This window comes from Chrysemys picta, chromosome 18, assembly GCF_011386835.1.
Source record: "Chrysemys picta bellii isolate R12L10 chromosome 18, ASM1138683v2, whole genome shotgun sequence".
Classification (NCBI taxonomy): domain Eukaryota; kingdom Metazoa; phylum Chordata; order Testudines; family Emydidae; genus Chrysemys; species Chrysemys picta.
The window spans coordinates 20475750-20500009 of NC_088808.1; the positions used below are offsets into that span (position 1 = coordinate 20475750).

General features: G+C 37.7%; 1 protein-coding gene across 2 annotated transcripts in view; it reads left to right on the forward strand.

Annotated features, from left to right (window-relative positions):
- QSOX2 (quiescin sulfhydryl oxidase 2) overlaps positions 1 to 22968 on the forward strand; it is a 40275-nt gene extending 17307 nt beyond the window's left edge. For both annotated transcript variants that reach the window (XM_024106291.3, XM_005299486.4), the window contains exons 6-12: positions 1171 to 1316; positions 2370 to 2513; positions 5678 to 5807; positions 8865 to 8987; positions 10794 to 10944; positions 15563 to 15751; positions 17925 to 22968. In XM_024106291.3, the coding sequence (XP_023962059.2) occupies positions 1171 to 1316; positions 2370 to 2513; positions 5678 to 5807; positions 8865 to 8987; positions 10794 to 10944; positions 15563 to 15751; positions 17925 to 18475 (1434 nt within the window). In that variant the 3' untranslated portion in view covers positions 18476 to 22968. The remainder of the gene's footprint in view (positions 1 to 1170; positions 1317 to 2369; positions 2514 to 5677; positions 5808 to 8864; positions 8988 to 10793; positions 10945 to 15562; positions 15752 to 17924) is intronic.
- Positions 22969 to 24260: the final 1292 nt, after the last annotated feature.

The following is a 24260-nucleotide window of genomic DNA, read 5'->3' on the forward strand; positions in this document are numbered from 1 at the left end:
ACCAGCAGAAGGTTGATTTTCTTTTTTTTTTTTTTTTTGGTGGTTGGGTTCTGTAGTTTCCGCATCGGAGTGTTGCTCTTTTAAGACTTCTGAAAGCATTCTCTACACCTCGTCCCTCTCAGATTTTGGAAGGCACTTCAGATTCTTAAACCTTGGGTTGAGTGTTGTAGCTATCTTTAGAAATCTCACATTGGTACCTTCTTTGCGTTTTATCAAATCTGCACTGAAAGTGTTCTTAAAACGAACATGTGCTGGGTCATCATCCGAGACTGCCATAACACAAAATATATGGCAAAATGTGGGTAAAGCAGAGCAGGAGAGACACTATTCTTCACTAAGGAGTTCAGTCACAACTTTAATTAATGCACTATTTCTTTTATGAGCAGCATCAGAATGGAAGTATGTCCTCCAAAATGGTGGCCAAAGCATTAAAGGGTATATGAATGTTTAGCATATCTGGCACGTAAATACCGTGCAATCCTGCTATAAAAGTGCCATGCAAATGCCTGTTCTCACTCTAAGTGACATTGTAAATACGAAGCGGGCAGCATAATCGCCTGTAAATGTAAACAAACTTGTTTGTCTGAGCAATTGGCTAAACAAGAAGTAGGACTGAGTGGACTTGTAGGCTCTAAAGTTTTACATTGTTCTGTTTTTGAGTGCAGTTACGTAACAAAAAAATTTCTACATTTGTAAATTGCACTTTCTCAGTAAATAGATCACACTACAGTACTTTTATGAGGTGAGTTGAAAAATACTATTTCTTTTCATTTTTAGAGTGCAAATATTTGTAATAAAAAATAATAAAATATGAGCACAGTACACTTTGTATTCTGTGTTCTAATTGAAATAAATATATTTGAAAATGTAGAAAAACATCCAAAAATATTTAATAAATTTAAATTGGTATGCTATTGTTTAACTACGATTAATCACAATTAATTTTTTTAATCACGATTAATTTGTTTGAGTTAATCGTGTGAGTTAATTGCAATTAATCGACAGTCCTAATGTATACATATACTTGATGAATAGTAAGGTGGTTCTATCAACAGCTTAGTTTACTTAAAAGTATGGTGCACTCCCTGTAATATACTTATCCTTTTTTACAAGAATTGGATATTCTTTGAACAGTGTGTAACTCTTGTGTGTTGTCTTCTCATCACCCAGGTGATCTTAGACTTGATTCAGTATGAAAACATTATGGTAAAGAGAGTGCTGAATTCTGATAAGGCTTTTCTAGAGAAACTTGGTATTACCTCAATCCCTTCATGTTATCTGATCTATCCAAATGGGTCCCATGGATTAATTAACATGTAAGTACTATATATCTGTAAGGGATACTTGCAGTACTTTGAGGGGTTCAGTTAAGCTTTAAAACCGTTGCCTTAGTTTCCTTGCATACAAGTTAATGTATTTGATAACCAGGTTTTATTTGTGCATTTAAATAAAGGCAATGTATCCCAATATGTGATCAGTGCATTTTACTGATTGAAGTTTAATGTTCAGACTCTTCATATTTGAAGAGACTGACAATCTCAGACATTGTTGAGACAGCTATTCCGTTGCGTATGAAAAATATCCCATTCATGTTTAATAATCTTATACTTGTACAGCTGACTCTCTGTAAGAGTTTACAATACATTGAAATGGACTAAGAGAACAAAAAATAGATTTCTCCCTCAGCTGGGAGAAAAAACAAAATGCTGTAGTGATTAGTTATAACTTCACTGCAGTGGTGAGTTTAGACGGCTCACAAACGTGCTTGTAAAATGAGCGGTAAAGAAGAATCCTCCATCTGTGAAATAGAAATTCCAGGCTGACGGTGTCAGTGCAAAGTGTTACGAAAATATAAACTGTTGAGCAGTAGCTAGTGACATGCTGATAGTCTAGTGATGTTGATAAATAGGATATCACTGAGGTTTTGGGAAGAGACTCTGTATTAGTCATGTCTTCCACTGCTACCAGTCATTATCACTGACTCATTATTGTGATGCCTGTGAGGAGAATATGTATGGTTTGGGACAGATCTGAAATAAAAATATTAAGTACCAAATCCCACAGATCCAATTCAATCAAATCACCTGTTGGATTCAGTGAAAGTGTTGCCTGCAAAAGGTGTACAAATATGACCTGAAGTCTTTATGAAAATGGGATGTTGCTGTTCGTTTGAATGGTATTGCAAGCCACTGGTCCTAATTATTTTTGTTGCTGCTTCTAAAATTTGCAAACATGCTGTCTTTTACCAGACTTTTAAAAGAAAGAGTAAAGAAAACCAAATCTCGTATTTCACAGATATATTAAACTGTTCCTGTCAATCATTTAGCTTGAGGTGATTTTTAACCCTTACACTGTCCTTTCATACGCAGTTTGAAGCCTCTTCGGTCTTTCTTTTCTTCCTATTTAAAGTCACTGCCCGGTGTGAGAAGAAAACTTGTTTCACAACTTCCACTACCAAAAAAGCAAAATAAACAGGAGGGCACAGAAATCAAGGCATGGAAGGAATTTGATAAGTAAGTGATGCTGTTGAGCTTCAGTTTAATGGTTGGTAGTTAAAATCCACAGTTATTATTGCCAAGTGGGAAGCTATACAGTAATTGATTTTAACATCTTACTGTAGCTGAAAGCTTTATTTGATTCCATAACTATTCAAAGGAAACACCCGGAATTGAATAGCTGAACCACCACATGGTGACCTGCTGAGCAGAACAAAGGGATTGTGTGTGAATATTAAAGGGATCCTAGCACTGAAATGTCTTGCAGATCACGTTGTACAGCATTGCTTTCATTTGTTTGTTCAGCAGGATCCCTTTCACAATATACCAGATACACTGGTAAATGAATTCAGCCCTAGCAGCAGAGATGTAATAAATACTCTACTTAGTGAATGTACCTTTCTTGCAATTATGACTATTTTAGAGATTTTAAAGAAGCTTCAAGCAATATTTTCAATCTGCATTTGGAGCAAATGTTTGCATTTCTCTGGAAGAAAGTTCTATTAGAGACTATTTTTATTTTAAACACATGCTTTACTTAAAAAATCCAGGGCTCAATTCTGCTTCCATTGGTGTCAGTGTGAGCAGGATTGATGATCAAACCAGTATCTGAAATGTAGGGTTCACTAGTTTATTTTTTTTATTGGAAAACTTTAGCTTGTAAATCAATATCCCAGATAAACATAGTCAGTACTAAAAATTTTTAACAAGCTTTTGTCAAATCTACAGAAAACAGCAAACCCAGTATTTGTTTGTATAATGGTGAGTCAGGACACCACTAGAAAGTGTTAGGTAAATGCATATATATTAGAAAACCCTAAAGTCACCAGAAAAGATGTTTATCAGACCAAATCCACTTAGGTTTATGTTCACCCTCTGACTATTTGAGAGAAGGATACAAGAGCTTTGCAGTGAGATAATCCTTCAGCATCTTTAGCTGGAAAAGATGTAGGACTGAGTGCTTCCATTTTGTACTTATTTTCATTTTTTGTTATGGTTACTATTAAAGTGTCAGCCCTGTTTGTTTTTTTTTGACAGATGGCTATGTTTTCTTTTAACAGTTTATATAGAATATTGTGTTTTGATAACTGATTTTTGTAGCTAATGAGTATCTTATTAACGTGAATGATTCTATCAATCTTGGTGCTTGTACAATACAATGTTTTATAAAAGATCACTATATAAGAATCTCCCAGTTAGACTGTTTGTGTGCCTGATGATTTAATACTGGCAACTATATTTAAGAAGTCAGCAGACATACTAACTAATAAACTTTTTATCACTGTTATTAAGTGAATACATTGTTTACGAAAGAGGTGGCACTCGGCCACTCAGAATACGTCTGTAGTCTGTATCATTCAGAATGTAGCTGTCACAGTTCTTGAGATACCTGTATCTCTAACCTCTTCATGGCCTCCATGAGGGGATGCCACTCAGGCCTCTAGCCATTACCTTTCTTGGGGTGGGAGCCAACGTTCCTTCCCTTCCAGACGGGGAATTTAGGCTAAAATTCCTCTTGCAATTCACTGTGATCACTTCAGCAGGTCTGAGTTTAGTTCACATCTTGTTCTCTCTCAGGGGCTATGACAGTGTTAATCAGTATCCAGCCAGCCTTCATAAATCAAAATATTTATTTGGAACCAAAAGCATTATAGAGAAAACATATCTTGAAAACAACAAACAGCTTATATGCCTGCCTCCCGTACCAGGTATCACCCATCTTCAACATGGAGATGCTGGTAGATTTCAAACTCTTTCTGCAGGGTGTGTCCTTCCTGTCACAGCCTGAGGTCAGTTCTTGAGTTCAGTGAGAGTGATCTCCCTCCTGTAGCAGGCTTGGCAGTTCTTTGTTTGGTAACCTCTTTCAACCAGTTCAAAGCAGGGTACTCCATTTTCCTCATGAGGTGCCTTTCCAGACTTTGTTTACCTGCCTAGGGAATTTACATTAATTATTCCCCAGTAATTTTAGTTCCTGATGATTCATTTATGCTTAGGTGACTTCCACACAGTCACTCCCTTGTCTCAAAAAAATAAATTAACCCCTACCCACATGGCAGAACAATACAAGGGGAGAGAGGGGAAACTGAGTCTCACACTTTTTTCATAAAACCCCCCCAGAAGTTTCCCAGTTCTCCACTGCAGCTTTTCATTTGTTTTTAAGTGTACTGTTATCATTATGCAAATAAGTTGTCAGAATAAGCTGGCTTTCTGATTGATCGGCTCTCTTAAATCGACTGTTTAATCATGTGGGTTATAAGACATAAGGGTCTTCCGGAATTTTTTGAAACATTAGGCTGTCGGGTCTGTATCCAGTTCTGTTTGTTATGCCGTGTTGCTGTATTTGGTACTAACTTGGGCTAATCTAAAAGCACTGAAGGATACAAACTCTGCGGTGTTTATATCTTGTTCAGTTGCTTGTCTATTGGTGGTGGTGAAAATATAGAAATATTTTCCATGATAGTTGCTGCTCTGAGGAAGGGAGGTGTTGATGTCTCATTCACCTCAAATGTGTGCTTTATCCATATCCATCAGTGGGTGACTGACTGTCACAAGACCTTCTGTAATTGACTGACTCTTAAATACACTGTGGTGCACAAGGTCTCTCTAGTGGGACTGCTGCATTTGGGGAGAATGTCTAAATTCCATCTTCCTTAATATGGGTTTATTTTCACTTTTGTTATTGTCAGTTTCCTTGGCATTGCTCCTCCTCAAAGATACTTCTGTTAAACAAAAGGTTTTTCCCCCTCACAGCCTGTTGTTCTCTACTTATATTTAACCATGTAGAGAAGTCGCAAGTTGTGACACCAGCAATTTTCTTGCTGACAATGTCAGGGTTATGATTTCTCTAGAGGGAGAAATTGGGCTGGGAGGCAGAAAGTTCTTACTCAAACACAAGAGAACTTTTTATGCAATTGTGCTTCATTTGTCTAGTCTCTGAACTAGTGGCATAAAATTGCTGTTCTAAAATTAGAGTACTGTGGAAGCCATTAAACTTGACATTCACCATACTAGGCACTGCACTGTATAGTCCTGCACTTGGAATAGGAGATACTGCAATCACTGTGGAATTGCAGATTGAGATTTGAATAGTGCCCACTGTATATCCGTTTTACCTTAATGACTGGTGAGCAAATGGGTGAAAGAAAGCTGCCTCGATTTTTAACACTATATATGTGTTTTAGAGCTAAGCTGTACATGGCTGACCTTGAATCAGGATTGCATTACCTGCTCAGGGTAGAGCTTGCCACTCACAAGACGCTTGAGGGAGCTGAGCTAAAGACCTTCAAGGATTTTGTTACAGTCATTGCCAAGGTATACACTTCTAATCTTTGATTACATTCACTTGACTCTTACAAATATAATGTAAAATTTGCTATTTGACAGAATATTTAATGCTTCTGAAAATGTCTTTCAGAGTGCCCTTAAAAATGTACATGTTTTGGTTACTACTGTATCTTCGATATAGAAATTCTGTTATGCTTCTGTGGATAAACCTGAAGGATTAAAATGCTCTTTGTTGCAGTGCATGACTCAGAATAAAATAAGGATTCTGGTTGTCCCAGGCTTGCAGGGCAGACCTGTGAAAATTGGGATGGTTGCTCAGATTTTTCTGGATAGGTAATGATTGTAACTGAGCATAGATTATTTCCCCCATACAAACACCCCCTCACTCTGGATTCTTGGAATTTCTTAAAGTAACTTTAAAATTGTTGTGCCTATGTGACCACATACAGTGTTTAGAAAATTAGGTTGGACTTCTAACGATACAGCTGACTTTAATCAAGATTTTTTGAACATTGCAGATGAGCCCCATATTTCAAAGACTCTAAACAGGGTCACCTCTTGGGTGCTGTGAGGATAAACCCTTCAATGTTTGAGGTGCTCAGATATTGTGACGATGATGGGAGTTTAGCTGCTACTTTGTTTTGGACTTATTTGTCCTAAAGTTTAGACATTTTTAAAGTGAGTCTGACATGAAGAAAATGTGACTTGGAAAAATTCTAATATTTTAACCGTTAAAAGTGACTCCGTTAAACATGAGCTGCAGTGTCTCTCCATATTTCATTACCAAGTAATTAACAGATTGTATTTGTTTGTAAACAAGACAAATCAATGGCTGGTTAGAGGAACAATAAGAGTTATATAACATTTCCAAGTGTCTGGCATTATGTGAAAATCAGTCAGACAGATTCTTACCCCCTATGACAGTCAGAGGTCAGAAATCTCTAGCTGGCCTCATTTCCTTTAAGAAAGTGTAGTGCTAATCTGTCCATCATATTATCCCTCAAACAGCCTCTGTTCCTCCTGATGGAGCCTGGCCAGCTAATGTCATTTATTTTCCTGGCTATTAGTGAATAAATGGGGAATGCTCTCTTCTAGGCAGCAGAAGGGTTTTTTCTTTTGTATTTTTTTAACACTTTTAAAAAACCATTTCTCTTCTGATATTTCACATTTTATTCACAATTCTGATTTCTTTCCTGTATGGTTCTTTATACCAAAGGACTTCAGAAAATATAGCATACTGCATTGATGCATAGTTTCTCTGAGATGCATTTGAGGTTTTGTTTTTAAGACCGTAACTCCTTTTTAAACTAAATATTTTGTGATCAGTTAATAAAAACATCTGTGTGAACTTAGATTTTTAGGACTTTGTACACTAGCCTCATTTCTGAAGAAGAGATTTACAGTGCTGCTAAGTCACTAAAGTCTGCGCTCCCATCTCCTGCGCTCCCATCTCCTGCTCAGGGATTTTCATTGTTGTAGGATTAGTTTCTTGGCTATTTGTGCAACTTGCAGTAGCCCTTTCTTTCGAATCCTCCATAAGACTGATACCTATCTCAGATCCCCTATCATGAGTGCAGCTAAAATGGGGTTCACATGCCATATGCTTCTTTGTTTCCCCTGACGTTTGCACTAGTCAGCATTACTTTGGGAAGGTGTTATAACTTTATCAGTATTTCAGTTGTGTACAGTTTACTCATATTACGGTAGTTTATAGGAACCCCAAATCAAGGGTTAGGGCTCTTTGTGCTCGGTGTTATGCAGATAGCAAAGAAAACAGTTGCTGCTCAAGAGTTTTTCATTAAACCAATTAAGAAAGCTCTGGGCTGGGGGAGGAGACAGAAGAGGAGAGCACACACTGAACCATGAATCAAGTAGTTGGAAGGAACCAGTTATCTGCCAGGACGTATCTTATAAACAGTTGAACAGTTACTGCAGAATGAATTTTCATTGCTATAGCATCTCCCATCGTAACGTTCTCTACGTATCTGATAAAGCAGATACAGGGACAACTTCTTCTGCTGCTACCTTTGGAACGGTTTAACAGAGAGCAATTCTGCTTCCTGTCCTAAGCTGTTGTGTATAGACTCCCAGATGCAGTTGAAACAGCCTGAGGCATTTAAGTATGCAAAGTGTACGTACCCAAATTGAAATTGATCTGGACCAGTTGGATTGGGACCTGTATTCCTCATAAATAATACTGAAAAGCACCACTGGAAGCAACTCTCTTTACAACTCCTCAAAGACAGCAGTATGGTGGAGTTTCTTGTCCTCCGTCTGTGTCGCTGATGGGAAATTTGCATCCAAAGTGTTGTGTCTTTACTTGTGGTTGAGGTCTTTGGTGCTATATGCAGCATAGTCAGAGCAGTTTACAAGTTTATGCATCATTGTCCAGAGCTGATTTTTTTAAATAAAGGTCAGTTCTCAAAAGAGAACTGAAAAGCTTTTGGAAATTAAAACTCCCCAAACTGTAATAACATGAAAGTAGACTTACAAATTACAATATATTTCCAATTTTAGAAGTGACATTACATCTCAAATAAAGTAGGGTCAGATTGAGTCAAAAGTTTGATGGGAAATCTCCATGGTTTTGTAGGAAGCATTGTGACACTCTTCCACTTACGTCAATATCGAACCACTGCTCTGGCATTATTATTATTTTATTTGTATTAGGGGCTGGTATCATTCAGGAGAGGTGTGAAAACGAGGTCCTGAACATTAAAAGTCTTCGGGAAGTGCCTGTCATAATTCCATCTTGAGTGTATTCCGCCAAGCTAAATTCTTCCTGCAGTTTGGATATAATTTCCTTCATGTTCTGTCCTAAACTGCTGTATTATGTTTGTGTGTGCTGTAAAATACCAGCTGCATTTCAGTGGTGAGCAAAGTATGTGTACAGATGTTAAATTAATGCAAAAAGGGTATTTACTGAAAAATATAATAAGTGATTAATTCCAATTGTATGTAACAAAAAATCTAGTATGGCAAGTTTAATTAAAGCTTTTAAGAAGTAAAAACATTTAAAAATATGAATTGGTCTCACTGTAATGAGTGCTTTAAAATCTATGGGTACTTTCTTATTTCCATTAGTTATTTCCTGGCCGTCAGCCCGTGGTGAAGTTGTTAGAGACCTTGCAAGAGTGGCTGGTGAGCCTTCCATTAGACAAAATCCCTTATGATGCTATCCTAGATCTGGTCAACAACAAAATGCGGGTAAGCTGTTACTAGTTTCCAGCATAAAGTACAGAATTAGTAAAGGATAAGGTTCTGTATAAATCCAAGACACCACTTACTGATGCCTCCCTCAAGCATAATGCAGTTATAAGAAGGTTAAAATGGAAATAAAGTGAATTCGTTAACCAGAAAAAAATCCCCATGAAGGAACTTAAATGAGAGACATGTAGTACAGTGCAGCATAGCACAGTCCCTGTGTATGAACGTGCAGTCACTGATGTTACAGTTCTTTCCTTTGCATGCTCAGGTAACTCAGTGTCTCTGATGAAAATGTTTGCTCAATATCCTTTAAAAGAGACACATGCACACACAAAATATGAACATTGCCTTTCTGGCAGAGAAGGGCAGGATGAGACTGTTCAGCACAAATCAATTCCACGCATTTATTGTATGTTGAAACACACCTCCCTCTCTATTTCCTTCTCCTCTGATGAATGGGATTTTTAGGACTTTGAATTGGACCAGTTATTGCCAGCACTGTGATTGTCCTGAAGGCTAGAGTTTAAAAGCTGGCAAAGTTAGCCATTGTGATTTTACATTAACTCTGAAGACTTTTCAGAAACTTATTAATATACTGACCTAGAACAGGTGTTGAGGAGAATTAAAAAAAAAAATTGTCTAGTGTTTTTATAAAGAATCTTACAAATTAGGATGCCTAATATTTTCCATCACACTAATTTATAGCGTTTAAGAGAAAAGTATTATGTCCTGCTTTAATGCTTACACAAAAAGATATTTAATAACAATACATTAGAATAGCCCAGACTACTTAAATTCCAAGTTCCTTTAAACATGAATTTAATAGCTTCAACTTAATACACCGTCACAAGTGGATCATCTTTATTTTAAATTAGGATCTACAATCATTAACAGTAATGTTAACTAATACATTTGGAGGCTGATCCTGGAATGTGCTGAGTGTCTGTGGAGCACTGGGTACCCTCAGTTCCCTTTCATTTCAGTGGGAATTGAGAACGTCATCTTGCAGGTTTGGGCCATTCTGATCTGAACTGAGCATTTCATTAAACTGCCTTTTTTTTTTTTTTTTTTTTGCAAGGTGCTAGCTGGGAAAATACATGAACTAAGGCTATGTCCGTGTAGACAGTGGTGTGCAGAGTACACCGTGAAAGGCAGGCTGTGTCCACACTTGTCGCTGCAGTGTGTAGCTGCACGCCATGGGGACCAGCCAAAGCCTTTCCCTGCTCCCCTGCACCCTCCGGCTGGAGCATTTCACTGTGGTGGGGAAATGCTCCAGTAGCAGGAAACTACACTACTAAAAATTGCAGCATAGACATGGGGGGAATGGAGAGAGCGATGTAAGGCATGGAACCTGGGGGTTCAGGCATTAAGGACATTTATTCTACTCACCTAAGCTGTGTTCATCATCAACACTGCTGTTGATACCTGTGCTAGCTTGTCATGCAGTGTTTGTACTCCACACACCGCTGTCAATGTAGACATACCTTCTATTTAACCAGAAGATAATACTCAACTAAAAGAATGTCCAAACATCAACCTGTAATATCCGCATTGTACATGTTTGGCTGTATAGGCTTGCTTGTCTTAGGCCCTTTTCTGCTAGTCACACATGCGTAAAGGTCTGTTTCTTTTAACTGACTTATTGAAATTACCAGGTAAACACAACAAGAAGAGGTGCACACATACCAGACCTATCTTGTATGTTCAGGAGCAATTAACAGACGTGATAAGTTCAATAGGGAAGTGTCATTTTCAAGTAATCTGGTCCCAGACTGGACACATTTTTAAGAATTTTTTTCTTTTCAGATTTCTGGAATATTTCTCACTAACCACATTCAGTGGGTCGGCTGTCAGGGGAGCAGACCAGAGCTGAGAGGTTATACCTGTTCCCTCTGGAAGCTGTTCCACACCTTAACTGTTCAAGCTGCCGTTCAACCAAAAGCGCTAATCAACACAGGTAAGCAGCAGTTATGCAGGAGAACTAAAGGAGGGGAGATCTTGACGTGGCAATCTAGCTGTGCATAAATTAGCATAACAAATACTGGATTTGAATAAATCTCTGCTCAGAGATCACACACACAGGCTTTAATAAAAGATGCACTCCAGTTCCATGGAGGACATTGACATCCAAGGTTCAGTTTTTCAGTTCTGGACCAGTAGGGGTCAGGGCATATCTGCCGCAACCCTTCTGGTTGACTCAAGAACTGTGTTGAGGGCTCTGAAAGGAGCAACGGCCATCTCTTCTCTCCTGCAGGAGTGGTTAAGTAAGGTCTATGGCCTTGAAGATGGGGGAAAAATGAAACACAGATCAGTGGGAATGTCTTTGAAACACTGAACTGATATTTCTCCCAATTAAGTTGGGGGGAGGATGGTATGCAAATCTGTTTGTTAGGATAGATCATATCCTATATATTTTTTTAAATGTGAATTAGTAGTGCAGCTCAACTAGTTATAAAGCAAAATAATTGGTCATGAACCAATTCATGTAATTTTATAGATACTAAATCATAGGACTGAATAATTATTTCGATTACATTTTCATATTGTAGGTCAACCATGAAAGTTTGTGCCCAGAAGTGATCTTTCTTCTTTAATAGCAGACACACCAAATAATTAGTTGTCTTTTACAACCACGGGGGGGGGTATGAAAATTTGGTATTCTTCATATTTAAGAAGCTTGTATGCACTGTTGGTCAGATGTACATTTTATTTCCATCATAGTTAGAAGAATGAATTATTGATGCTAAAATGAAATTTTCTAAGTCATTTTGTATTTGACAGGACAGTATTTTATTTCTGCTCTGTTGTATTTTTAAAATACTTGCGCTGATTATAATGTCAAAGCAATGTAATTGAAGAGTTCTAGAAATGTTATAGCAAATGGATAAATTATGGAATACCTTTCAAATCATCTCTTCAGGAATAGGGCAAGAATAATCTGAGGTTGCCCCAATTTTAGTTGGGTAGTTTCCAATTAATTTCCCTTAATTATGGCCCCAAATGCTCTGTATGCTAAAAATCCACTTTGGTTTCCATCAGTCAGGAGGGACTATTTAGTGATAAGAATATGGAGGTTTGTACCTTTTGCGGATATACCTGTTTGAGAGAGACTTTGTAAAACAATTGGACAATTAGTTTAGGCAGAGCCAGGCTCTAGGAAGCCTGTGTGGAATAACCCTGTGTCCAGATTGGTGGATTGGAGTCACAAAAACAATTTTCAGGCAAGAAATGTCCTTGAAAGATAAAATGTCACCACGTGGCCAACGTCAGAAACTGGTTTAATTTTTTCCAGTTGCCGTTTGTAACAGGCCAGTTTTTTTAAAAATAAATAAATAAAAAGCCTCTGTGGTTGAACTCACAAATTATAGGCACAAATTTTTGTGCTGCATTATTTGCAGACACAATTAAGGTTGCTTAATTGTCATAGCTTGACTCCATCTACAAATTGGGTAGTTCAGCATCTAACTGGCGGTACTTGTACATTTATACCTGTGGAAAGACAGCTTGAATCCCTTTTAGAAGTTAACACCAACAATGCCTAGTGAAGAGCACACCGTAGAGAGGCACGTTGGATGGCACTGCACTGACAGCCGGTATAACTTACACCTCCCGGTGCTCTTCGTTCACTCATTCCACTTGCCACAAAAATGCTGTAGTTTAGCAGTATGATTTTTTGTTGTTGTTCTGCATAATTTAACTATGCAAAATTGCATCTTAAATTGCTTCCATATTGCAAGTGTGTTTTCAAAGCAGGCAGAAATGTAAAGTATACTCTAGAACCTGAAAAATCTTCAGTACACTTAACTATCAGTTTAAAACGGGGCAGATATTTGATGATCACTTCTTATGGCGAAAGAATTGGGTCAGTCTGAGACTGTCGGATTATGTCTTGGGAGGTTTTCCTCTCCTTATTGCTTGTTTAAATCCCATCTACTAAAAAGCATGATGCACTCCCTAATCCTTCCCACCACAGGTAGGGTTTTATGATTCTTGTCCACTTTAAAGATTAGGGTTACCCTGAATTGCAGTAGTTTGGGAGGAAAGAGAAAAGAAGGATTACGTGATGATACATGGCAGATGTTAATAGAAGATCCATCTCTGGGCTGATAAAAGAAAAACAAACAAAATGAGCCATTTTGCGTTTGGATTTTTTATTTTTTAAAAGCAACAGTATTTTCTTGGTAGTTCTAGTTACTTGTAGAGTCTGTTAGCTAACGTGAATTTGCTCTCGTTTTCCTAACAGATCGTTTCCTTCAATATATATTTGCAGACACATTGTTAAACCGTTGAGCTGTGTGGTCTGATCCTGCAACAGGATCCTGTAAAGGAATCTAGTGGAATCATAGTGCTTAAAATCATTGCAAGAATTCAGTCCTGCAAATCCTTAGTTATATGAGCTGCCGTGTTGAGCTGATGGGGCTATTCGCATGAGTAAATATTGCACGTGTAAGGTTTTGCAGGATGAGGTCCTATATTTGTTTTATTGATAACATCCAAATTTTCTCAAGAATCTGTAAATCAATAAATCACAAGAAACACTCAAAAGATGAACATTGTGACACTTGAGATTTCAAGGAGGTAGAATTTTAAGAGTTAATGCATATGGTTAAATCTGCGTGTGATTCTTTGCTCCTATGTAAAGGGGCTGAGTTTGCCAATAACCTGAAGAATAGTATAAACTGTGTTTGTTTAAAACAATTAAAAGATCAATCTTTAAAATACTGTTGCTTAGTAATAGTTTTGTTTTGCCTGAAATTCATGTTGGCTTTCTAAAATTATTTTTCAGCGGTTCTTTTAATACTCCCATTTAATCTGCTTTAATCTCAGTTGGTTTTTTTATTTATACATGTCTGTTCAATCACAGATATTGAATGTCTGAGTAGAGATTGTTCACCATTTATTACTTCTCTTTGGTTTCAAATCACTTCTTTTCATGTTTGAGCTTTCATGTTTACAGCATAATGCTGCTGTTTTGTTGCCTACATGTGTTTTATGAATAGACTCTTGTGCATGTGTTTCTGGAGTACATGAACAGTTAATATTTTTAATAGCTTGTGCTAACAATTTTTCCAGTGAACAATGCAGGAGGTTATAGATGCACTACAGAACTGTTTTGAAATTAAAGTACTTCAAATATAATTATATTTAACATTAGTCAATGTAAATAAAAGTTGTATATGCTGTAATCAATTATGGTAGAACCTTACTGTATCTCATCCCATTGTAGATTGTTGAATTTTTGTTCAGCTACAGTAGTTGCTAATTCAGTCCATCAAGGAAGCTACATCACAAAATGTACTACATTTGGCAAAGGTTTTTACGTCAATTATTTATGATAATTCATAGTATACTAGTAAATATACTACAGTATGTTTTACAAGAGAAGTTAAGTACTAGTCAGACATCTCTACGCTACTCTGCAATTAAATCTTAGCAGAGTGCTCTTACAGTACTTCTCAGACTACAGGCCCACTGTATACAGTCATAACGACAGGATAAGGCTCTTCGTTTGCAGAGGTCTTTGCAGTTTTTCTGCACTACATAATAATGCACTCTCGTATCTTCAGCATGGGCGTGTAAACACTGTGAACCAATAGTCATGATTCTACCAGAAAATCATTCCAAAATTCTGATTTTTATAAGTGTTACTTAAGTAAAGTCACTGTATTAAATATTCATATATGTATGCCTTTGTGTTATGTAAATGTAGTGAGAATGCGATATTTGTGTTCCTCAAACTTACAGAAAATATTAATGAAAGGTGAGAGGCAGATTGTGGCTACAGAGACATCTTTACGTGTTTGAGGGGTTTTGCTGTTTGGGGTTTTCTTTTAAATGAGGTCACCCAACATCATAGTATTTGAGCTCAAATTTAATATTGAATTGACATTGTGTGTTCATTGAAAGAGGTCTTAGAGTATACTCTATTGTTGTAAAAATCACTTGCTATATAAAGAAACTACAGTTGGCTTCACAGTGCCAAATCTTACTCTGTGACTTGAGCTTCTGAAAAGTGTTTTACCATCTGTGCTGCACATAGATCTTGTAGCTGCCTTTCTTTTCTGTATTGGCAAAATATCCTTTGAAAGGGGAAATAAGTGAACACCACTGATTAGCTTTTGATACTATATATAATTAATGTTATCCTTCCTGCATTCAGTTCACCTTTGTAAAGTCAAATATCTTTAACACTCTGTGTCTGTCTAGTATTTGTTTACAACAAGGTTTTATTTGTATAAATAGCTATTTTTATTAGGCAGTAGAACTATTTATGCAAAACTGTTCACTGTCCACCTCAGTTGTGATTCACTGAGGTGCAGTTGCTGTGTGAGCTCACTTGTACGATGGATATCCACGTAAAGGAACATCTGTAAAATAAAAATAAAACCAACATTCTAAATTTTGAAATGCTAGCATCATCCTGTGGAACCAACAGGGGGCAACATTTCCTTCTCTTTTCCTCCCATGATCCATTTTTATTTTGGTTTGGTATGTATCTTGCTTGTGCAGATGGAAAAATGTTGGAAGCTGTGTTTGTTCAGGTGCTGCTAACAGGGACCCATTGCTCTTTCCAGGTTTTGAGGATAATCCCCAAGTGGTCCTACAGATCATGCGGAGGTATATTCAGCACTTTTTTGGGTGCAAGGCTTGTGCTCAGCATTTTGAAGAGATGGCTAAAGAATCCATGGATTCCGTGAAAACCCTAGACCAGGCTGTTCTCTGGCTGTGGGAGAAGCACAATGTAGTGAATGACAGGCTTGCAGGTATGGCAGATCTGGCATAGGAACACATACCAAAGCTAGCTTTGGTCTGGTGACTATGATGATAGTACTGTTATACAATGTAATTGGAACAAATAGTGGTCTTACTTCTGGGGGTGTTCAAAAGTTATTAGAACTGATCACAGCGCACATTTCCAATTCCAACAGAAATAACACTGAGTGAGTAAAACTTCCATTTAAGGCACACGGCTCTTCAGGTCACAGTGGGACAGGATACAATAATGTGTGTCTGGTGGAGGCTCTGTTGTTCTCAAGAGCATCAGTTTTTCTGAAGTTCCACCTGCTGCGTGATGATGATTCTCCCAGAGTGTGTTTCAAACCCTGTTTGAAACTGAGCAATGCAGCTTAACTACTTACTAATCTGTGAATGAGAATAATTACAATTCTTTCCAGAATGTTTTAGATCGCCATTAAAACATGTTTTCATTTTGTTCTAGCTGGGAATACAAAACTCACTAGAGAAATGTAATTGAGAAGATGATCATAATTGAACAGAATTCTGTTCCTTGGTGTAGAATGGTTTAAACTATTCATAAATCAATAACTGAATAAACTAAAATTATTCTTCAAACATGATTTGTTTCCCTATAGAGCTTTTGTTATAACAATTGGACTAAAACACCGTGAAACTATTAGGTTGTATTTAATCCATTGTGTTGCACTGGTGTCCTATAACTAAAAGCACTAAAGAAAATTGGTTTCTATTTGCACTTAGTACCTGTCTGCTGTTATGGATTAGTGTATGTAACATTACTTACAATTCAAATGTATAACATTGTGTTTATTTTCTGGGTAAGCTGCATTCCCAAGATATGTGAAGTTTTAAATATTGTTTTGAATACAAACATTTTGTCTTGTGCCTCCAAGTAGGAGAAGCACGCAACATAGTAGATAAAATTTCCCCGTAATGCATGTTACCAATGTATGATGGGGTAAAGGGAAAAATTGTAGTCTTTTTCTTCACAATAGGTTGCTAAGTATTGTCAAGATAGAATATAATATTTTAGAAAAAAATATTTTCTCCTTGGAGAGTTCACTAAGATGCTGGTTTGAGTAATGCAACAATTGGTTAAAGTCCCTTCTAGTACAGATTTTGAACGTGCATTGCAAATAATGCCAAATTATATGTGCTAAATTTGTTAATCTGTTTTCTCTTTCGGACTGTAATTTAGGATTAATCTATAGTTTGTGGTGGTTTGTAGGAACTTTACAATGGGTAGGGCTCTCTCTAAAAGCCACTTAGTGAATTCTACAATTAGTTATTTCCTGTTGTGTATTAGCATAGTTCTGTGAAATTTTTGAACAATAAATGTATTGACACTGTAGCCATGTTAGTTTTTTCAACCAGATAAGGGTTTTTGTTTTAAAATACCTCAACTGAAGTTTAAGGAGTTTATTCTAGAGCAGACAAAGTCCAACACTAGCTATGGAAGACAGCTACCACCAATTAAGACAAAATGATGGCTGCTGCTATGAGAAATTGAAACACTAAAATTGAACCCAGTCCAAGAGAAACGTTTATACGTTTAAAAGTTATCAAGCAAACTGAAACATTTTTGATGTATAAAAACCATCATCAAAGTACTGAAAATGGTTTGCTATGGTAGTAAAACACACTTCTGAAATAAGCAGGGTAAGGATGGAATTGTTGCCAGTATCTATAGAAACTTGTAAATATATTTACAAGACTTTGAATGGCCTTGAAGCATCTTGCCGAAAACTAGGCTTCAGGACTACATAGTACTGTGCACAGAAGAGCAGTTCATTTTGAGCTATAACTTAAATTAACTCCTGGAAATGCATTTGAGTGGTTTTTATCATTGCTAAAACTGTAGCATTTGTGAACTGCTCTCCTGTTACAGGGAGACTGTCATAATGTAATGTTTGTGTCCTCCAAGAAAAAAGCAGTAACTCAGAATATGAAAATTAAAATTTCAGCAAGGAAAGCTTTGTATTGACTTCAAAACTCATTCTTGATCATTCTTAGATTAGTATAAACATGTTGACTGTGGCTTTTTAAGCGTGGCGCTTATTGTTTCCTTAAACTAAGCTTACTACTTGCATTAAATGGAAAGCAGTCTCCTCAGTTTCAGATGAGCAGATGCATAGATTACATTCTTTTGTCCATTTGTATTTTCTCTCTTTCCTTCCTTAGGTGATCTGAGTGAAGATCCAAAATTCCCTAAAGTTCAGTGGCCAACTCCAGACCTCTGTCCCGAGTGCCACGATGAAATGAAAGGGTTACACAGCTGGGATGAGGCCCAAGTGCTACAGTTCTTGAAGCATCACTATCACAGTGAAAATATTCTATATAAATACACGGAAGGCCAGGTTAACGTTAATGAAATAGAAGTTGGGGATGTGAGAGAGAGAAAAGACAAAAATTTACCCAAGAAAACAAGTGGAAACAAAGAAGACAAGATCCTGGATCAAAAAAATGTGTTGGATTCAAAATCTAAGGCCTTAGATAAATTAATAGCAAATAACGGACCTGTCAGAGATAGAAGTAAAAATGCAATCGAATCAGTTATCCATAAAGAGACCAAGCCATCTGTGTCCTTCTTAGGGATTGGATTTTCTAACATAGACATGAGTCTATGTGTTGTACTTTATGTAGCATCATCCTTATTTTTAATGATAATGTACTTTTTTTTCCGAATGAGGTCCAAACGGTGGAAGGTGAGGTATTATCGTCCGGGTGTGTAGAACTTACCAGAAACGACATTTTCATTGTAAGTGGCTGATCAGTACCAGACGCAGCTTTAATATTTATGATCAGGGATTTTATACACAGTATTGTTTCAAAACCCTCCTCCCCCGCTCCCAACTCATTTCACCAGTGTTCTCGCTTAGTGTTGTAGAGCGTGCTCTAGGAATCTCAATATTTGTCTAGTATCCAGGTCCGTAGCACTGACTTAGTGTTTACTAAAGGAGAAAGATTGAACTTTTCCATTAACATATCATTACGTACTGTTTGCATCATTTACTGGTCTCTAATGTGAGGAATTGCACTATGTAATTACTTACTCCAGGTTTTGGAAAGAAACTGAATACTATTGTGTGTGTTCTGACACAGCCTTTTAATTTTATCCTGAGTTGACTTAATAATCTACCTGTCCACCCGCTGCTCATTGTGTGAGATCTTGTTGTTGCCTTTAGAGAAGCAAGAATTTTGATTTTTTTTTTCCAGAGGAAGAAAAAGTGTATTTGAATAAACTTTACAAATGTATTATGTTTTTTAAAAAATGAATGTTTTTCTCCATTACATTTTTGCAGTTGGAAGCCATAAGTGTCCAAATACAATTCCTCCCTCTCCCCTTAGTTCCAACCAAGGGACTATGCACTTCCAGGAGGCTCCGCCTGGGGTATTTGGATGATCTGAATAGTGTACAAGAGGCCTGATTCTGATCTTGCGTAGGGCAATGTCCATTCAAAAGGAACCCTGTTGACGTCAATGGAGTTACACCATTGTAAGTGAGAGCAGAACCAGGCCCAATCTTTTTGCCTGCCCCGCTATTCCAAGCTTAAGCAGAGCATTAAATAACCCACTCTGTTTGCTAATTTATTAAGTAGGGAAGTAACTAAGGAATAGTTAGGGGAAATACCCTACTGTTGAATTACGCTATTGGAAGCCACTTCTCATGAACTCTAGTAAAGTGAAACTCCGTGCCTGGTCAAATAGACAAAGTCCTGAGTGGTTTTGGTGGGCCAATACAAATTGCAGTTCTGGTTACAGTGAATTTCTTACAACATTGTGACACACACAAAAAAACCTTCAGTCTAAAGGGTTCCACAATGTAAGCATTTCATTTAGAAATCTCCCATTCTGAGCCTGCGAGGTGGTGAGGAATCTTTGCTCACAATTGTAAAGTTTTCTGGTGCTACAAAACTGAGTGATTCAAGACAGTCTCCTTATGCATGTTCCTTCTGCTAGTGCATTCCACTGTTTGGATTAAAAAACAACAAAATAAGAATGGCCATACTGGGTCAGTCCAGTGGTCCTCTACTCCAGTCTCCTGTCTTCTGACAGTGGCCAGTACCAGATGCTTCAGAAGGAATGAACAGAACTGGGCAATTATCAAGTGATCATCCAGTCCCACCTTCTGGCAGTCAAAGGTTTAGGGACACCCAGAGCATGAGTTGCGTCCCTTACTATCTTGGCTAATAACCATTGATGGACCGATCCTCCAGGAACTTATCTACTTCTTTTTTTAAGCCAGTTATATTTTTGGCCTTCACAACATCCCCTGGCAACGAATTGCACAGGTTGACTGCATTATGTGAAGAAATCCGTCCTTATGTTTGTTTTTACACCTGCTGCTTATTAATTTCATTGGAGTGACCCCTGGTTCTAAACAGACATTTAGTTGCAATTGTGCTCATCACTTTTACTCCAGTATGGGTCGTGGCAGCTTTTTGGAACATAGAAATTGCCATTCCAGATCAGACTACTGGTCCATCTGTCGAGTATCCTGCCTCTGACTGCGGCTGGTGCCAGATGCTTCAGAGGAAGGCATAAGAAGCCATGAAGCGAACAATTACAAAATTACCAGCCCAAAGTAGAAGTTTCCTGATTTCAGCTGTCAGTGGATGGTTTATGGCATGGAGCATGAGGTTTACAATCCTATCTAGTGTAATTCTTGGTGTTCTTCTCATCCATATAAATGTCTAATCTTTTTTTAAACCTGCCACGCTCTAGCCTCAATGTTTTCCTTTGGCATTGAGTTCTGCAAATCAATTACATTGTGTAAAAGGGTATTTCCTTGTATCAGTGTTAAAGTTAACTGTCAATTTCACTGACTGTCCCCTTGCTCTTGTATTATGAGAGGGGGAATAAACAGTTTCAGGCTAATTCAATCATTTATTCCTTCATTTGGTTAATTATTCTGTGTACTTCTGTAATGTCCCCTTCTGATTTCCACTGCCAGCCCTATTATAAAGTTAAAACTTAGCAGTAAAAATGAGCTAAAACTTAGCACATTCGTCTCAACAAGGACAGAATTTTTTTTTATTTATTAACCAGTGGAAAATATAGGGATTTGTGTGTCAAACCGCAGCTTTGTGTAACTTGAAAAGAAGGCAAAGGATTATTCAAAGGGACTAGCAGTAACTATTGCCTATTTCCAATAACCACTTCAAGAAATTTACTCTGCATACATTTGCATGTGTCTAAAAATGCCTAAATCTACATTCACACGACAAGCGCTCATGTTTTTCTTAAGCTGCCTTAGGGCTAAAGTTTGTTTATGTGCAAAGCCTGAATAAATGGGCTTTGCAAGAGTGACAAACCCCATCTCTATACCTGGAGCTAGAGGGTTGGAATTCTGCATTCTGTCCACTGCCTGGGCCCCTTGGCGGTGTGTTGAGGTAGCAGAGGCTGCCGTAGGATGACTGTTTTATGCTTGGGGCGTCTGTGAAGTTGTAAGAATTTCCGCCGAAATGGATGTGAAGAAGCAGCCATGACGATTTCACGTCAGTCTGCATTTTGCTAAGTAAATGGATGTTTTTAAAGGCGTGGACCATGATGGACCAAAATGGCTTCCTCCCTCTTGTGGGATTGTTAAGAATCCCTGTAAGGTCTTATGGGGCTCATTTTTGAATACTCCGAGAGATGGTGAAACAAGAGTGGAAGTTAACAATTAAGGTTCTCAGTCTGATCAGTGCCATTGTGCTTTGTTATTATAGGGTTTCAAATAGTGGGGGCCCCAAAGGGAGGAGCTTAGTTAGAACAGAGGCCAAAATTTTGGAACTTGGAGGCGTTAAGTCAGGCCCCTAACCAAGTGGCCTGATTTTTTCGGGTGGACTTGACAAAGTGGAGGGAGCTCAGCATCTCTAAAAATTGGGCACCTGATTTGGAAAATGTTGATCAGTCTCAGAGGGATCTTTGAACTTCCTTGCTGCTGTTAGTATCACACATTTTAGTATTAAATAACACTGGCTTATTTTTAACTCTGCTGGATGTGTAGAATTGGGTTCGTTAGTTTTTTGTCTCCTTTTATTTTCATCAGTATATTAATTGAACCAGTCGAGCCAGTGAAGGATCATGGGGATGATTTTGCCCTTAGAACAGCTAGTGGGTGATGCATTTAAGAAAATGTGCTTTGCTCACTATAAATACTGTAAGCTTTCACTCTGCCTTTATGCTGTTTTGAAACATGGGAAGTGGAACAGATGCCCAAACTTCCAGGATAGCTTTTTTTCCGCAAAAAATAGAGATAGATGTAAACAGAATTTGAATTATCCAATCTTGGTGTTATGGCTAAGTGCTGCCATGTAATTGGTACATAGCTTTCATTTGTAGCAATGCCCACCTCACTTGGAAAAGCTACCCTGAACTTTGGGTTTAGTTATGTAAATCTCAGTTTGTGCTGTTATTGTGTAGGTTTAAACTGACCCGTGTTATTTCCTTTTGTGCGTGATGACTGTCACGATGGATTTCCACATTCAGTGCTATAATATGATTTTACTCATGATTGACTGCGTCTCCAGAAAGTGTTAAGTGTCCGTCATGAGATAACGCAATGCTGTTTTGACATGCTGTATTACAAATACCCTGTCATAATCTGGTTATTTCCTTTTATTAAAATACCTTTAAAAGCACCTATTCAATCCAGGAATTTTGATTTTATAATGCGCTAAGTTCCAAAATTTGCAAGGTGAGAAATCAATATGTATGGATCATACCAGACTTCCATTTTCAGGAAGGAATTTTGTCCATCGTAACACACTGAAAGGGTTCTGTGCTGTTCAGATATTTTCACATTGAGAACATTAAACTGCAGAAAAAAGTAAAAATAACAAATATAGGGACCTACTAGGTCTAAGGGGGGGGAGGGGAAGCTAGTTCCAAGAATGCCAAAATGAAACTATTCCCTTGAGTTCCAATTTTAACTGCAAATTGTGTCCGTTTCACGTGACTTCTGTTTAGAACTGGACATTAGTACCATTTTGACAGAAGGTTCAAATGTATTTTCTGTGTCTGAAAATGTTGACTACAAGCTGTTGAGATTGAATATAACCATTCAATAATTTAAGTGTTTTATTTATTTTTAATTGAATGACTTGAATAAAAGAGAAAGTAGTGGACATGAAAATGTCAGTGTGATACCTCTCTCTAGCAGAGAAAGTGCCCATTTTGTACCAAACTGTAAATGAATGTGCTCATTTAAATAAATAAATTGCAAACATTTTTGGAAAAATGCATTTTGATTCTTTTTCTGGTCAAATCCTTTTTGATCTGGACTTTTCATACAAATTGGGGAATGTTGCAAGAATAACTTGGTTAAAGTCCATTTCAACCAGTAGGGGGCATCATATGTTGTTACACTTTTTTTAAAATATTTGGCCTGAACCCAACACTTAAGTTTAATACTTTGAATTTCCAAATTCACTTCCCCTCAGCCCCCACCCCCCAACTTCATAAAGCATTAATGCAAACGGCATATTGGTGAAGCTGTGTCTAGTGGGGATGAAAAACTATTGTCTGTATTTCACTTTGTTTCATGGTTCTCTTTGAGCTAAGACAAAGGAACGTATCTAATAGACAAAGTATTTGCTTCCTCGCTGCTGCTGATCTTGAGGGCTGTGATTACACTAGACATTTGTTAATTTCTCACCAGTGCATGTCCTCATGGTGGCAACAATGGGCATGCTAAAGTTGACCCTGCCACCACCGTTTAACCCTGCTCAAATCAATTCTGGGCAACACTGTTGAATGTGCTGAAGAGGCTACTATCAGTGGGAAATTTTAAGGAAAAAATTGGTTGTAGACAAGCACTTCAAAGTCCCAAACTTCCTTACAGAAAGGCGTGTTCACTCATTGTAGCGTGTGACCCTGGCTAGTATGCATAGGGTTTGCTCACTAGCTGTTTGGAGGTTTGGACCCCTCATGTGGAGCGATCCTGTCCTGCTTGTTGAAGTAGAATTCCCTCCTGCCCCAACTCACAAAGTAACAAATGGTGCCTCTTTTTAAAATAGGGGCTGGGAGTAATCTGTGGAAGTCTTATTTCAGTACCAGTTAAACTGATTGAAACTGTAATTTAAAACAGTTATAAAACCTATAGTGTTACATATTTGTTACCATAGAGACAAACCAGCACAGCTTCTGTAAAGGAAAATTCTGCCTCTAATATTCAAGGAGAATATGTTGACATAATTTATTTGGACTTCTAAAAGCCTTTGACAAACCCCATAAGAGAATTAAGGAAACTAAGTTCCCCTGGTCAGAAAACAGGAATAGATGGTCAATTTTCATCAGGGTGGAAAATTAAAGGGGGTTGTCCCAAGGATCTGTACTAGGACTTGTTTCATATGGACGGGGGGAGGCTTCTAAAATTGCAAATACAATGTAGGTGAATCAAAACAAGAGATGACTGAGGACCTCCCCGAAGTGCTGTTACGGCCAAGGTGGGGTTGAGAATGAGCTCCCACCACCTATAAAAAGCAGTGGATGAGGGGATATTTTTATTGGACCAGCTTCTGTTGGCAAGAG